The 17643-nt window shown below is 39.3% G+C and overlaps 1 protein-coding gene across 1 annotated transcript in view; it reads left to right on the top strand.

The window, feature by feature from the left end:
• The window catches only part of CDKL4 (cyclin dependent kinase like 4), a 50758-nt gene extending 43882 nt beyond the window's left edge, over positions 1-6876 (top strand). The window contains 4 exon segments of the mRNA XM_029232150.1: positions 1027-1177; positions 2610-2692; positions 4399-4455; positions 6721-6876. Of these exon segments, the coding sequence (XP_029087983.1) occupies positions 1027-1177; positions 2610-2692; positions 4399-4455; positions 6721-6876 (447 nt within the window).
• Positions 6877-17643: the final 10767 nt, after the last annotated feature.

Here is a 17643-nt window from a genome sequence, read left to right on the forward strand (position 1 = left end):
ACGGTATTTGTCTTTCTCCTTCTGACTTACTTCACTCTGTATGACAGACTCTAGGTCTATCCACCTCATTACAAATAGCTCAATTTCGTTTCTTTTTATGGCTGAGTACTATTCCATTGTATATATGTGCCGCATCTTCTTTATCCATTCATCCGATGATGGGCACTTAGGTTGTTTCCATCTCCGGGCTATTGTAAATAGAGCGGCAATGAACATTTTGGTACATGACTCTTTTTGAATTTTGGTTTTCTCAGGGTATATGTCCAGTAGTGGGATTGCTGGGTCATATGGTAGTTCTATTTGTAGTTTTTTAAGGAACCTCCATACTGTTCTCCATAGTGGCTGAACCAATTCACATTCCGACCAGCAGTGCAAGAGTGTTCCCTTTTCTCCACACCCTCGCCAGCATTTATTGTTTCTAGATTTTTTGATGATGGCCATTCTGACTGGTGTGAGATGATATCTCATTGTAGTTTTGATTTGCATTTCTCTAATGATTAATGATGTTGAGCATTCTTTCATGTGTTTGTTGGCAGTCTGTATATCTTCTTTGGAGAAATGTCTATTTAGGTGTTCTGCCCATTTTTGGATTGGGTTGTTTGTTTTTTTGTTATTGAGCTGCTTGTAAATTTTGGAAATTAATCCTTTGTCAGTTGCTTCATTTGCAAATATTTTCTCCCATTCTGAGGGTTGTCTTTTGGTCTTGTTTATGGTTTCCTTTGCTGTGCAAAAGCTTTGAAGTTTCATTAGGTTCCATTTGTTTATTTTTGTTTTTATTTCCATTTCTCTAAGAGGTGGGTCAAAAAGGATCTTGCTGTGATTTATGTCATAGAGTGTTCTGCCTATGTTTTCCTCTAAGAGTTTGATAGTTTCTGGCCTTACATTTAGGTCTTTAATCCATTTTGAGCTTATTTTTGTGTATGGTGTTAGGGAGTGATCTAATCTCATACTTTTACATGTACCTGTCCAGTTTTCCCAGCACCACTTATTGAAAAGGCTGTTCTTTCTCCACTGTACATTCCTGCCTCTCCTGAACTTCTTGCGGTAGATACCCACTATGGTTCTTCAGTCGACGTATGGGCTACCAGTTGCGTTTTTGCAGAGCTCCTGACAGGCCAGCCACTGTGGCCTGGAAAATCAGATGTGGACCAACTGTATCTGATAATCAGAACACTGGGTATACGTTGCATTTTATGGCTTACAGAGTTGCTAAAGTGTTATAGTAGTGGTATGTCACTGTAATGAACAATAAGACCTTTCTTTCTTCTCCAAAGTGCTACTCAGGATGGCTGTTCTGGGTTGTAGCCAAAGCCCAACCCTTTTCTTAATGTGTAGAGCCATAACTTCTGTCAGTGAGGAGTTTTCAGATGCCTTTCCAAGTCAAGTCAATTAGCCGTGGAATAAACTATACATTTACTTACCTTATCAGCCTAAGATAGGGCTAAGGATATGAGTCAGCTGCATAGAGCTTACTCTAAAGATATTTACTCAAATGCACTTTCTATCCTCTGTAAAAGAGGAATTTTCCCCTTTCCTCTAGCACAGGGGTCAGCAAACTTTTTCTATAAAAGGCCAAATGGTAAATATTTTAGGTTTTGCAGGCTATACAGCCTCTGTTGCCACTCTTCAAATCTGCTTCTTTATACTTAAGAATTTACAAATTACTTTCACACACACCATCTCTTTCAGTCTTAAGAAAAGCCCATTAAGGACATTATAACATTTTTCATTGTGCCTGGTTTTACCAATAAGGAAACTGAGGCTCTGGGAGCTTCCATGAGTGGCCTAAAGTCCTACAACTAGTTAAGTGCAGAATAAGAATGGACTCAAATGCTCTCTTTCATGAGCTTTCATCACGATGCAGCGTCCTCAGCACTTGTCTACTTCCACCTGGTTGGAAGAGAACATAACCCAAAAGATCAGCTGCAGCTTTACGCCAGCAGCATGGATGCAAACAAAGTGATGGGTGTTTATTAATCCCTTCCCATAGGCTTTCCTGGCAGCATGGCTGCTGGGCAAGGGAACTACTGCTGTCTGGTCTGATGCAATTCCCTGTGTGGTCCCAACACATTCTGCTGGAGAATTCCGCAGCATGAAAAGTGTGGGATAGAGTATCACTACAGGCCACACCTTAAGCTTATGCTGTTTAATTGATTTCCTACAAGGTTGTGGAAATTTACATTAGGCAGATGTTAGACTGAGTCTGAATCCTGGGTCTGTCACCTAATGACCGTGTGACTTTAGACAGCTGATCAAACCTCTGAGCCTCATTCTCTGACTGGGACAGTATAAATGAAAAATAGCAACGATTGTGAGATGGTTATGAGATTAAATGGGATCATATGTGTAAAGCCCTCCAGACCACTTGCTTACCTCCTCTTTTGGTGGCAGCTGAATGGCAGACCAAACCATGTGTGGCAAAGAGAGTTCCTTGGGAGCATTGACCTTACCTGAGAAGGTATGTTTTTGCAATGACCCATTCCACCCAAATCTGGAGGGAATGATCAGGCTCAGTATTTCTTTCACATCTGGACCTCAGAAGTTAACCATTTAAGCATTATGTTAATTTTAGTAAATTTTTCATGAGTTATGTGGTTTGTATTTAACAGGAAAACTAATCCCAAGACATCAATCTGTCTTTAAAAGTAACCAATTTTTCCATGGCATCAGTATTCCTGAACCAGAAGATATGGTAAATTGCTCGATTCTGGTGTTTTGTTATTTGTGTTGCTACTTTCTTTAAAGGGGTACTTGTTTCTTCTTTAATGTTTGTGCTTTGGGCTCCTGTTTTCTTTACGACACACTGACACAGGTTAAAAAAACTATGTAAAAACTACATAAAATGAACCAGGAGAATGCTTTAAAAGTTTACTTGCCCTATGTATTCAAAGATTAATTCAATTTTAAATTTGGAAGTGAAAGTATGCTTAGTTCCTTCATAAATACCGTGATCCTTTTATTTTTTTTTATTATTTTTTTTTGTGTGTGTGTGGTACGCGGGCTTCTCACTGTTGTGGCCGCTCCCGTTGCGGAGCACAGGCTCCGGACACACAGGCTCAGTGGCCATGGCTCACAGGCCCAGCCGCTCCGCGGCATGTGGGATCTTCCCAGACTGGGGCACGAACCCGTGTCCCCTGCATCGGCAGGCAGACTCTCAACCACTGCGCCACCAGGGAAGCCCCCGTGATACTTTTAATCAAAACACTCTGGTACCTTGCCCTGAAATAATTATTTTCTCATAAACAGTACTTATCATAGTTGTCTCTATTTTGAAAAAAAAATGCATTCTCTATTTTCTTCAGCTTCTGAAACAAAGCTCAAATCAATAGAAACTATTTTTTCACAACATATATTTCCACATGGAAGGTCATTCCACAAAATGATCCTCGTTGTATCCAAATCAAAACTGCAAACCACAATGATCACCTCTACACTCTTTCTGTGGTCTTTGCCTTTTTGTGGGAACCTACCAATGACTACTTGACCCTCTTACTCTCTGTAGTCATTGATTTCCTGCCTGTGTTACCTAAGTTTGGGCTATGATCTTTAAAACTCTGTATGATCTAGATTCTGCCTGTAGAATGAAAGGACTGTCAGGGGAAGCCTGTGCCACGCTCCAGCTGTGCTGGAGGTGGGGAGAGTCTGCAAAGCCAGGTCATGATTTATGGCACCTGTGAACCATCAGATTCAGGTGGTCCCAACTTCTCTAAACACCCTGTTCATCGTAAATTTATTTCGTATAATACCTTGATTTATGTACTGGATTTCTTTTTTAGTATATTTGTTAAGGCTTTTAACAAATACAATAAGAGGTTAAAAGTTGAATTACAAGTCTAGAGGTTGAATTACAAAAGATTATTTATATAACATGTTTGATTTAAAGACTAAAATACAACAAATTCACATGTACCTGCTGCCTAGTTAAGGAAGGAGAATATTGCCATTGACTTGGAAGCTTCTCGCTCCCCATGTACTCTTCCTCAATCCCATTCTCTTCCCCCCTTACTATTCTGAATTTTGTGTTCATCATTCTGTTGCTTTCCATAGTGCTCTTAATTATGCAGCTCAGTGTATTTTCATTAATGCTCAAAGCATTTCTGTAAGTAGATCAGGCATCCCTATAAGTAGATATTAGGGTACTGTTGTAGGATTTCAGAAGGGGACATTTAGCACGAACATTTACCAAACACTAATTGCAAAACACTGAAGTTAATAACTTCAATTTTTCCCATTACACTATACAGTAGTGTAAAATTATGTAAAAATATGAATTTAAAAAATCTTCAAAATCTAACCTACTAGGGGGTCTTTCTCCAAAGTATTCTTAATGCTAATATATTTAAAATATCCATTACTTTGTTGTTAGGTAACATTGAAATGCTTTACTTTGTTTTTTAGGAAACTCTTGAAGAAAAGTTCTCAGATGTGCATCCTGTGGCTTTGAATTTCATGAAGGTACCTAAGCATCAATTATAACCATTATTGACTGCAAGTCATAATGATTTAAGCTGGTAACTCTAGGAGGGGTGGACAGTAGGGCAAATAATGCCAAGGTAAAAATGTAGTCATTGAAATAGTTAAGGAACTGTAAAATAATTACAGTTAAAGGAACATCAGTGGTTTAAACAGTAATCTTTCTAACATATCCATTAAAATTAGTAGAAGATGAAAGAGTATAATTAAGGTCTGCCATGATGAAGACCACCATGCTTCTGCATTCATTATGAAATTTGACTGTTAAGTCAGTATATTCAAGACTATGGAAATTTATGAGGATAAATTTGATCTTCCTTAAATTTGAAGATCAAGAATTGTGCTGTAGGGCTTCCCTGGTGGCGCAGTGGTTGAGAGTCCGCCTGCAGATGCAGGGGACACGGGTTCATGCCCCGGTCCGGGAGGATCCCACGTGCTGCGGAGCAGCTGGGCCTGTGAGCCATGGCCGCTGAGCCTGCGCGTCCGGAGCCTGTGCTCCGCAGCGGGAGAGGCCACAACAGTGAGAGGCCCGTGTACCGCAAAAAAAAAAACAACAAAAAAAAACGAATTGTGCTGTAGAGGGAAGAGATATGGGGATATATGTATATGTATAGCTGATTCACTTTGCTATAAAGCAGAAACTAACACACCATTGTAAAGCAATTATACTCCAATAAAGATGTTAAAAATAAATAAAATAAAAATTTTAAAAATAAAAAGAACTGTGCTGTCCAATATGGTAGCCACTAGTTACATGTTACTATTGAGCACTTGAAATGTGGCTGATTAGAATTGAGCTGTACTGTATTTCTATGAAAATTACTTTAAAAAAGAATATAAAATGTTTCATTAATAGTTTTGAAAATATTACATGTTGAACTGATAACATTTTGGATACACTGGATTAACTAAAATTTTAAATTGCTTTTTAAAAAAATCAGTAGAAGATCAGGCAAAATCAGAACCATGCAGACACCAAATATAGCCCCTGTACCAGGGCCAAAAGAGATAGTCAAACAAAGGACAAATTCTAATAAAAAGCAGAAGAAACTCATCTATGACCAGTATGCCATTCATGCTTGACCAACTGAGGCCATGCTAGAAAGTGTGCCTCTTCCATTCAGTGTGGACGCTGAAAGCCTTTAGTGGTATAGGGATGGAGATACTAGTATGAGTATCTATCTTTAACAACCAATTAAGTTATATTTATAGCAGTGACTTCCATACCACTGATCAGAATGACTACTCATCAGAATGAGCTTTTTAAAAATATACATTCCAATAAATAACCTCAGATTTACAGAAGCAGAATCTCTATGAATAGGACCTTGGAATTTGTATCGTTAAGCCTCCCCGTAGGTGATTATGATAAGCAGCCCAGTTTGAAACTCTTCTGATCTAGAAAGTAGAGCCATCTGGATGACCTAGAGTCAACTTTGTAGACCAGCCTTTGTGCTAGCGCTGGTCACTACCCAGGTGCTATCCAGGGTGCTGGATTCCTTCAGTATGAGTCCCCCTGAGACTCAGAGGCCGACACCTCTGAGCTCTCAGACTGCCCTTACCACTGCTCCACTGGACCTCACCTGCCTTCTACCTGTCTCACTGCTCTGACTTGCCCTAACCCAGCACTCTGCAGGCCCTGTCCTGGAAGTCTAATTCTCCAACCTTGTTCTGGACAGGTTGTTCTGACCCGCCTGCAATTTAGCAAACCCCCTGAGGGGTTGGTGGAGGGTAGGTCAAGCCCTGTAAGCCCAATCCATTCTCAGGTGGCTTCTCAAACTTGAACAGGTATTAGATTCACCCTGAAGGCTTGTTAAACACAGATTTCTGGGCCCCACCCCCAGTGCTTTTGATTCATTAGGCCTGGGGTTGGACCAAAGAATTTGTATTTCTAGCAAGTTCCCAGGTGATGCTGATGTAGCTGGCCTAGGGACCACATTTTGTGGAGCCCTACAAACTATTTGCTTTGACAAGTGATAAAGAAATGTCATTGGTGAAGCGCACCTGACCTACATTTACCCCCTTTGAGACATTGAATGTTCATCAAATCTACCCTCAAAAGACTTTGAAAGGGCAAAAGAAGAGCAATTCCAGTTATTAACAAGTTCCAAGTACTGGATAATATACAAACTTGAAGATTTTCTAAACTCGTATTTGCTCTACCAAGTTATTATTCAGAGTTTTTGGGCACAGTAACAAAACAGGGTCCTCTTTTAATATCTTCTTTGCTCTTCCCGTCTTCCATAGGAGTATCTGAGGATGAATCCAGATGACAGGTTAACTTGTGCCCAACTCCTGGAGAGCCCCTACTTTGATTCTTTTCAAGAGGACCAAATTAAAAGAAAAGCATGTAATGAAGGAAGAAACAGAAGATGTCAGCAGGTACCTCCATTCAAAAGTTAAAGTGCTGTAAAAATGATTCTTTATTTTCCTTCTCTACCTTTCAAAGTGAGACTAGGCGGGCACCAAGATCTTCTCTTTGCACTGGTTTAGTTGTATTTGTTTGTCTAATAAATATTGGTGATTGATGTCATAAAACCATAAAACTATGAAAATATACAGATTGTCACAAAATCTTATTCCAAATACACTTAAGTTATTGCACAATTCTTTTCTTACACTGATTCGATATCCCCCCTGCCAGGTCATGTACCCAAAACACAACAGTTTCAAACAAGTAAGCCCCAATTACAGCAGAACTGAGTTTGACCAGCATTATGGAAGAATCCCGGTACCTTCTGTAGCCTCCAGATGCCCAGTAAAGGAAACTTGACTCTTCTGTCTTTTCACCCGTGGCAGGCACCTTAGTCTGCCTTTCCTAGGCTTTTCCTGGTAGCCAAGGACAAGCTCTGGACAGATACAAAGAGCTGAAACTCAGATATCTGAGAACCAAATCCTGTCCTAAAATGTTCCAATATTGTAGAATAATACAGTGAATATAAAGACGAACACTGATTCTGTAGCTTATTAGGCAACTGCCATTTACTTGCAAAACTCTGAAGTTAAAACATATACTCCATGAAAGTAGGTTTCTTTGAGGTTGGATTTTTTTCTCCTCACCTGTATCCCCAGCACATAAAACAATATCTGTTACATCAAAGGTACTTAATAAATATTATCCAAATAAATAAGTAGGTGAACATTGCTTATTAATAAGCCAAGATGGTAATTTTCCATTTTTCAGAAACTGACAATTGTCACATTTTGCGTTTGCTTAATCCTCCACCTCTGATCTACTTTTTTGTTCATTTATCTTCTCATTAGCATCTTTACCATAAAGGAAGAAAGTGGTCTCTTTCAATAGTTAAAATAGAAGTTTGTTGGGAGAAAAAGATGTATCCAAAATCTTTATCCAAAATAAAAATCCAAATTTGTATTACATAGATCATTTTACCTTTAACTGTTCAAGTTACATGTTTGCAAGTTAAGCCCGATAGAGTTTACTTAAATAACCAAAAAATTAGGGTTTTTTCAAATGAGTCTGAGGCAGCAATTTGAAATACAGTGTGAATTTTGTGTAAAAACACTGTCCCCTCAAAAACATCTCACCAACTTCCCCAGCTTTGTCCTGGGAGGGTGGATGGCGGCCCTGATCCATCCTGCATCTTGGTCCCTAATCCACTTTCCACCACGCTCACCTCCAGGTGGGTGAGGACGCTGCTCTCCCTTTAAGTCTCCAGTTCACAGCTGTGCTACCCTTTAATACTTTGTGGCCCAGCTGATACAGATCAGGGACTTTACAGAAGGCCTTCCCAAAGACCCAAGACACAGAAGGAAAAGAAACACCAAGAGCAGCATGCACCTAGAGAATGTCATTTACAAAGACGATGTCACGTTCTCCGTGCTTAGCCATCTGCATCCTGTCCATCTCTATGTGCTAGCCCCACCAGAGCCCTCACCACGAGACCATGCCTAGCCGCCTCCCTCCTCCAGGTGAAGTCCATAGAGAGCAAGGCCAAGAGAAAGACAGGGATGTCTTTCAAGTTCTGGTTTTCTTTCTGAGGACACACCTCTTTCTAGACATTTTACCGTATCAGAAAATAAACTAAAAATTCATAAAGATCTTTTCATATAGTGTGGTTTCACTTTGTAACTTCAAATTTCTACCTAGATCTTAGTTTCTGTATCTCTGAGTGGATAACCAGCAATTTCCCAAAGACTAAATATTGTTTAAAGTTGATAGTAAAGAGGTTTTAAATCGTTGCTGTTCTGCCAGTATCCTAAAATTAATATCCAAAATTAAAAATTTGAGATGGGTAGAATGTAGACTCTTAGAATTATTGTTTAATAGCTGGTGGACATCTATCTTTTAAATCCTGACTAGATACTCATAAATGAGTTTATTGAAATAAATCATAGTACATCTCTGAGCATCCTAGAATAAATCATAGAAACAAATTTTCAAGTATCAGAGAATCACAATTTTTGGAAAAAGTAACCCTGTTTAATTTTAAAAATTGATGTCTTTTGACATCTTTGCACCATGTGTATCCTTTTTGTTTTATCACCTTTAAATCAAACTGTACCAATAGGAATTATTTTCAATTTACTTTCCTATTTTTGTCTTGTTTTGCTATTAGAATCAACTGTTGCATCTCATACCAGGAAGCCACATCTCCCCCACACCTGATGGAAGAAAACAAGTCTTCCAGTTAAAATTCGATCATCTTCCAAACATTTAGTTCTTTCAAGTGGAAAGTAATTTAATAGGTACACATTTTTGTACCAGAGGAATAGGGATTCTCAGTGTTTCAAATGCAAATGAGCCATATGAAAATTAAGATGCTTTCTAGAATTGTTTTGCTCTGATCATTACTGATTCCTCTGCCCATGCTTTTTACATGCCAACTTTATCTTTTAGAACATTTTCTTTAAATGTTACAAAGTCTGAACCTGCACATATGGAGGAGACATTTTCAATTTCATCAGAGCAGCCCCTCTTGAAGCACTGTGTATCGAGAATTTGTGAGCTTATACTTTGATTTATGAAAAAGATTTACATTTATCATCTTGCTTCAGCTGACCACATACTGTCTTAGAGCAGTATCACATAGCTTGCCTAGCTGTTGTTTGTGTAAGGAATAGCATTATGTTTCTGCATTTTAATTCACTCTTATTGTAATCAGGTCTGTTGAGTAATGCTGGTGTTTTATTTTGTGTTTTTTTATTGGTGTAGTAAGGGAACCTTGAAATGTCATCTAGGTTTATCCCTTAATTCCAGGGCAGACTCTACTTTCTCTGTCTCGTAAGACATTGACAATTCTATTTTTAAAGCTAGCTAGAGAACATGCCATACATTTACATAGAAAATAGTGGATGAACTGCAAGGAATTACCATCCTTGTGACATCATGCCCTAGGATAATTGACTGCTGACTCTATTGCTCTCCTTTGGTGCATCACGGTTCCTTATCCTTTTCTCCTCCAGACTAAATCATCTCAGTACCTAAACCTGTCCTCCTGTGTGTATTTTCTGCATTGTCAATACTCTCTTCCAAACATTTGCATCCATAATCTCTATAAACTTGTGCAGCCCTACACTCGGGCATCATGTTCAGGTCAAGTTTGTAAACACGAGAGCAGGAAGATTATCATTCAATTAACTTCATTTTGTGTCTCTTATCCAAAAAGACAAAGACAAACAAAACACCTCAATAAGTGAGCTGAGGGCTTCCCTGGTGGCACAGTGGTTGAGAGTCCGCCTGCCGATGCAGGGGACGCGGGTTTGTGCCCCGGTCCGGGAAGATCCCACATGCCGCAGAGCGGCTGGGCCCGTGAGCCATGGCCGCTGGGCCTGCGCGTCCGGAGCCTGTGCTCTGCAACGGGAGAGGCCACAACAGTGAGAGGCCTGCGTACCGCAAAAACTAAAAATAAAAAAAATAAGTGAGCTGAATTTATATTGGAATATTTTCCCAAGTAAACTTGACACATACACACACATACATACATACATATATGTAAATATATGTTTATAATTATATTTTGAAGCATAATAGTAAGATGCCTTTTATCCTGGACATCTAAAAATGATACAGACTGTTTGAAAGTACTTTTAGTTTGCTAGCAAGGAACTCATGTAAAATAATAGCATGAGGCTGTCTATCATCACTGTCTGGCATAAAGGCACAAAATAGTGATGTCTTTATCAATAAATATTAAGATTATTTCATTAAATTTTTTCTGCTCCTGGGTTTGGCATGCTTACCTGAACATTGTCAGATTTTGTGAATTATGCATAATTCCAGAAATTCCTTGTATTTGGCACCAAGGCACCAAGCATAAATTGTTATTAAGAAAACACAGTTCCACCTTACGTTCATCTCTAAAAGTCTGTTGCACATATAAATATGGCTCTGTAAACTTCCAGAGAATCTCATTCAATTACTTGGGTGCATCTCTTTTTTTTTTTTTTTTGCGGTACACGGGCCTCTCACTGTTGTGGCCTCTCCTGTTGCGGAGCACAGGCTCCATACGCACAGGCTCAGCGGCCATGGCTCACGGGCCCAGCTGCTCCGCGGCATGTGGGATCTTCCCAGACCAAGACACGAACCCGTTGTCCCCTGCATCGGCAGGCGGACTCTCAACCACTGCGCCACCAGGGAAGCCCAGGGTGCATCTCTTTATTAAGGAATTATGGCATCTAAACAATAGTTTCTTGCTCACTGGAAGGATATTTTAAGTGGGCTTATTTAGCCATTTAACGTACTCAGTGTGAATATAAGCTGCTAGGATCTTCTTTATTTTCATCTTTTTATCAGAATGTGCCTCTTCAGATTTGTATGTTTCTTGCATTTTTAATAAGATGATACCAAAGGTGCAAGGACAATGAGAAATAAAAAAATAAAAGACAATATTGATTAAAGATTTCTTTTTAGCTTTCATAGTGCTTTTATCATTGAAGCCTTCTTATTGCCAAACCACGCATGCTGCTCCAGCTCTCCTAAATGTATATACACATGTAGACTATATATATATATATATAGGGTTGGCCAAAAGTTTGTTTGGGTTTTTCCATAACATCTTACGAAAAAACCAGAAGGAACTTTTTGGCCAACCCAGTAAAATATATATATATATATACACACACACATACACAAACGTATATGCAGGTATTAAGAAGACAGCACAAGACTCCATTATCCATTTTATAACTGTGCTTCAAACAACAGTGGAGTTTTGGACAGGGGTTGGTAGGGTGACTGTCTTCCCTTAATTTTTGCTTACATTTAAGACTCAATTCAAACTAGCATTTCTCTCAATTTTTTTCCTTAGACAAATCCATCGTTTAGGTATCACTGAGGAGAGGAGAGGGGAAAGCATCTAATGCTTAGAAAAATGTTCCGGTGCTGTCATATTAGCTTGAAGAAAAGGAATCTTCTGATGACATTTACATACTTATGTCTCCCTGGGTGGCCCAGGCCCCGGAGCACTACAGCTGCCTGTATCACTCAGGGGCACATGTCTCAAAGTGAGACTCTTTTCAAAGCGCGTATTTCTCACCTCCGTACTTGACAAATTCCCTCGCATTTCTCAGCCACATGGAAGACAGTTGCACTTGTGCCCAAATTAAGTAATGACTTTTGTAAAAGTTATCCTCAGCAAATAGGCTTGCCCCAGGCTCTGTGCAGGGGCTCATGCGATTCTATAACCATGCGTTTCCTTTTACAGTCTTGCACAGTTTCTGGCTTACCTGGGACTTGTCTCACCCGTGCCAGCTTCCAGGCTTTTTAATTTATTTATAGAGCTCTTTCCTGGTGCTGTCCAAATGCTACACTGTCATGGTGAGTGACGCCACCTAAGTACTCCTTTTCTCCACCTCAGTGAGACCTCTTGGCTCCCTGGTTTCCTCAGACTTCCCACACACATGTATCTGGGAATCTCTAAGCTGCTTGCTTGCTTTCTTTCTTTCTTTCTTTCTTTCTTCCTTCCTTCCTTCCTTCCTGCCTGCCTGCCTGCCTTCCTTCCTGCCTTCCTTCCCTCCCTCCCTCCCTTCTTTCTTTCTTTTTCCCTTTTCTTTCATTCTTTCTTTCTTTCTTTCTTTCTTTCTTTCCTCCTTCCTTCCTTTCTTTCCTCCTTCCTTCCTTTCCTCCCTCCCTCCCTCCCTCCCTTCTTTCTTTCTTTTTTCCTTTCTTTCTTTCTTTCACAGAGCACTTTACAGAGAATTAAAAGTGCAGACCTTACTTATTCTTAGTACTCCTGCTTCTTCTGGGATGGGGGGGAAGGAAGTGCGCCGTAGAAAGGACATTTGATTCAGCTTGTGTCAGCCCCATAGGCCTATTTGCTCAGACTCTGTCTTTGGTCTCTGTTTCAGTCCCGGTGATACCTGAATGTGATTGTTCTGACTTGCTGCAATCACGAAGCCCTTGAGGGGTCACTTTTTGAAGATTGTTTTAACTAGACTGAATCATTAAAAAGCGGTGTTCAAGAGGCAACTGTTGAATGCTTTGGATTAGGGAGATGATTGAGTAAAGGGTACCAACAAAGCTCCCAAACAGGGAATGAAGAGGGGATCAGGGAGATTGTCCTTCTTCTCAGGTAGCTCTCTCACTGTTCTTTAGTGCTCTTGCAGGTTCCCCAAAATACAAGACGTAAGAAAATGAATATGTTACTTTTAATAAGATGAAAACATTTTCAATTCCGAAGATGTTGTATGGTCCTTTAGCATACTTGCCACAGAATTGCAATTTTTCAAAAAGACACTTTCTTAGTCATTTGTCACCACCAGGATTTCCAATCCTGGTTTTGGAACAACCTGAACAGCACAGAGTTCTCCGAAAGAAAAAAAATCTTTTTTTTTAATTGAAACATACTACCAGAAGAGGAATGATCCTAAAATTCTACAAACAGTAAAATCTTGAAAAAATTGGGGCTTCCCTGGTGGCGCAGTGGTTGAGAGTCCGCCTGCCGATGCAGGGGACACGGGTTCATGCCCCGGTCTGGGAAGATCCCACATGCCGCGGAGCGGCTGGGCCCGTGAGCCATGGCCGCTGAGCCTGCGCGTCCGGAGCCTGTGCTCCCCAACGGGAGAGGCCACAACAGTGAGAGGCCTGCATACCCCCCAAAAAAAAAAAATATTGAAAAAATTGAAGTGTCAGTATCCAGTATTAGCTAAATCACAAATATGCCAATTTCTAATGCACATAGTTAAGACAAAGATAAAATGCTGCTCACAAGTTAAAGTGATATCCTGGGTATGTGTGTGTATTTGTTTTCTACTGGAATCGATAACAACTTCATTCTTGTTTTAACGGAAGTCTGAAAGTCTTTAAGAGTGGTAGTTTAGAGAATAATAGAAATATCATTTGGTCTGCGAGTGGCCACTGGGTTCTAGGCCTGGCTTGCAGCTCTCTGTGTAGCCTTGTCACAACATGTAACTTTATTTTGCCTTCATTTTCTCATTTGTAAAATAAGAGAGTGGATAAACGAGGTGATTTTTTAGGCTCCCCTTCAGCTCTAAACTTCTATGATTCTCTATAGCACATGGTGTTTGCGTCCTGGACATATCTCCCACTAGACGAGGCTTTCTAGAGATTGTTTAACAATATCAAGATAAATTTTGCTGTTTATGATCTAGCCAGGAGCAAGGAGATTCTCTCTCTCTCTCTCTCTCTCTCTCTCTCCCTCCCTCTCCCTCTCACCTGCTTTCTTTCATACTCACACAAACACACACACAACACCCCCTGCTAGTTCTATCAAGTCAATAGCAGTTTACAGACAACCACGTAACAGAAGTTAAATGTTATAAACGAAAGTGGATTTTAAAGCTAATTATCACTGGATTTTAATTAATGTAAATCAAACAGGTATGCTTTCAAAATGCAGACTAATATGTAATCACTCTTTGCTGTTTTAATCTAACTCTAATTAGCTTGGAAATGACATATGCTGTGAAATACTAATTTAAGATAACCACTAAGGCAAAGAACATTCCGTACATTTCTAACTTCAGTAAAACTTTTAGTAGTTTCAGTAAGTGATAACTTAATGGAATTGTACAAATAGATCTGAATTATATCTTTTATATATTTCAACAACAGGGACGCAGGCTCAGTCAACCTTATACTTAACTTATTGTTTAAAGCTTATAATCAAGCCAAGAATTGGTTATCCTATTTAACAGGAATATAAATGACTTCTATTTATAAAGTTAAAATTCTTCTTTTCTGTTGTGAACACTAGTCGCTGACTGTATCTCTAAGTATTGTTATATTGAGGATGTTGTATGTCTACTTAAGATTTTAGAGCAAATTTGTATAAAAACATGTCCATTTCAAATCACATGAAATTATAACTATATTTCAATTAGCACTGATAATTAGCATAATGGCAATTTATACTCCTAGAAACAATTCACTACAAAGCAGTTTTAGCTGTATTATGTTACATATACATAATACTTTTAGAATTTTTCTTAAGATATTTGGAAAACCTAAGGATGGGATTAACTACTTAGGTGACTTTATGTTTGAATATATAACTTAACCTGAATATGTTCTTTAGCTTATTTTAATAAAAGTTAGAACTATTTCTGTCTCCTAATTTCTGTTCAACTCAGCTATTAGTCCATTGTCTATTACTTCGCATTCAAGTGAGAAAAACTGTCATCTTCATATATAAATCCCAGAATTTGTTATTTAATTTCCTATCAGTTGGAATTTCTGAACAGCTGATGTGGCAGATTATTCCTTTTTTTGCCTGGGGCTGGGAATTTTACAAATGGAAAAACTAGCAAAATCTTACAAATGGAAAAACTAGCAAAATCTTTCCCAGTCTGACTGGCTAGATGGTTATCTCTGAGAACATCTTTACAACTTTACTTTGAGGCTGTAAGATTCTTTTTCTTTCAGTTCAGATATTTCTCTGGCCCTTTACAATACTTAAACTACAAGATATGAAATGTTCTTGTATCTTCAAGCCCAAGCTATCACAACAGTTTCTGTTGTAGGTTTAAAAAGACAAAAAGGCTTAAGACCAAACTTAGACTAATGATCAAATGAGAGAAAAACAATTGGTAAAATGATGAATGAGGTCACTATTTAAATATGCTTCAATTCTTTCATTTTCTTTTGAACTAACCTTTCTGCTTTCATTATTTTTAATGGCACTTATGTAGAAAGAGTGCGGCCAGTTATTTCCAGCAGTAACTGCAACAATTTCAACCCACGTCAGTTTTACCGTGACACTTTGCCAGTCCTCTTATCAAGAGGTGAAGTCTCCCTCCCTCTCCTCGTCTTGCGACCTCTGCCTTCCTTAGATGCCCTGTGCCATTTCTGGGCCTAGCCCTTGAAAGCCCTGGCAGCTTCTGCCTTCTCTTTCTGGGGAAGCCAGCGTCCATGCTGTAAAAATGTTTGGGCTGGATACTACTAAGTAATAAGATACCACGTGGAGAAGAGGCTGCTGGAGGAGCACCAAGGGGCCAATCATGTGAGTAAAGCCTTCCTGGAACTTCCAACTCTAGTGTAGCCACCAGCTGAATGTCACCAAATGAGTGTCCCTAACCAGCATCAGGTAGAACAGGATAACTGCCCAGCTGAGCCCAGTCAACCTACACAACTATTAAAAATAATAAGAGTGGTTTTAAACCACTACTTTTCAGGTTGGATTTGTTATGCAGCAATAGATACCTGAAGAGTATGTTTTTAAATTGTATACCATTGCAGTGGAGAAACATGCTCTCAAATTTTGTGCAAACTTTAAGGCATAAGGTCTGATGTTATTTTTTTTAATTTTAATGAAGTATATTTGATTTACAATGTTGTGTTAATTTCTGTTGTACAGCAAAGTGATTCACTAATATATATTCTTTTTCTTTTTTTAATTTTATTTTATTATTTGGCTGCATCGAGTCTTAGTTGTGGCACACGGGATCTTCATTGCAGCTTGTGGGATCTTGCATTGCGGCGCACGGGATCTTTCATTGCAGCGTGCGGGATCTTTCATTGTGGCGCGCAGGCTTCTCCCTAGTTGTGGCGTGGTCTCCAGAGCACACAGGCTTAGTTACCCCACGGCAAGTGGGATCTTAGTTTCCCAAGCAGGGATCGAACCCGCACCCCCTGTATTGGAAGGGGGATTCTTAACCACTGGACCACCAGGGAAGTCCCCTGTACCACATCTTCTTTATCCATTCGTCTGTCAATGGACATTTAGGTTGTTTCCACGTCTTGGCTATTGTAAATAGTGCTGCCATGAACATAGAGGTGCATGTACCTTTTCAAATTATGGTTTTGGGGTCTGATGTTATTTAACCTAGAATTAAGTACATACTCTAGGGACTCTGAAAATCATTCTCCCCTGTTACCTGTTGGCCTCTACCTTTGAATCTCATTTATCTTAGTCAAGGCTGCTGTACTTCCAAGGGGGAAATCATCTTCTCATAAAGCAGGTATAACCACCCCATGTGGGAAATCTAAAGCACCATAATGAAGAAATGGTCCAGACATTGTAGTCTACAAAATTCTTGCTAGAAATCTGCTTGATTTCTTCACAGTGATTTAAGAGGAAATTTCCTTCTTTTTGCATGAAAAATATTCACATCCATGTTAGACAACTGGATGGATGCCAGAATACTCATTTTCTACCTTTTGCCACCCACCCCCCCCAAAAAAATAAGCACTCAGTCAGTTTGGGTCCTGATGGGTGTTTTTGAAGCAGTGCACTTCACTCGTCTTCCCACTCACTAGACATCACCTAGATCATCTTCTGGCTCTTAGAGGAAAGACTAATCACACTGAAAGAGCTTCTCCTCATAACCAAAGATCTCTAGCACTTTTGACTATTCAAGATAGCTGGTGCCATTGTCTTTCCACATTTCCCCTCTTTCTCTTTTAACTGCAAAGACATCCAACGAGAGGTGATTATGGCTTTGCCACTTATAGGTCATGACCTTTGATAATCAGTGTCTTCAACTCTAAAATGAGAATTTTAACACCTGAAGTTGTAAAGAGTATTAACTGAAACAATTATGTTAATATACTTTGTAACATAAAGAGCTATGTAAATACCAATTATTATTTTTAATACCTTCTAGAACTTTTGAATACATTTACTTCTACAGTTAATATGTGATCCCTTGAAATAGATCTATAGAGTTTTTTAAAATACAGTAGTTGCCATGTTCCCTCCCAAAGAAGTGTGAGAACTCATCCTATTCAACGGCTCCTGTCTTCCATTT

This window comes from Monodon monoceros, unplaced genomic scaffold (assembly GCF_005190385.1).
Source record: "Monodon monoceros isolate NGI ecotype Baffin Bay Population unplaced genomic scaffold, NGI_Narwhal_1 Super_Scaffold_19, whole genome shotgun sequence".
Classification (NCBI taxonomy): Eukaryota; Metazoa; Chordata; class Mammalia; order Artiodactyla; family Monodontidae; genus Monodon; species Monodon monoceros.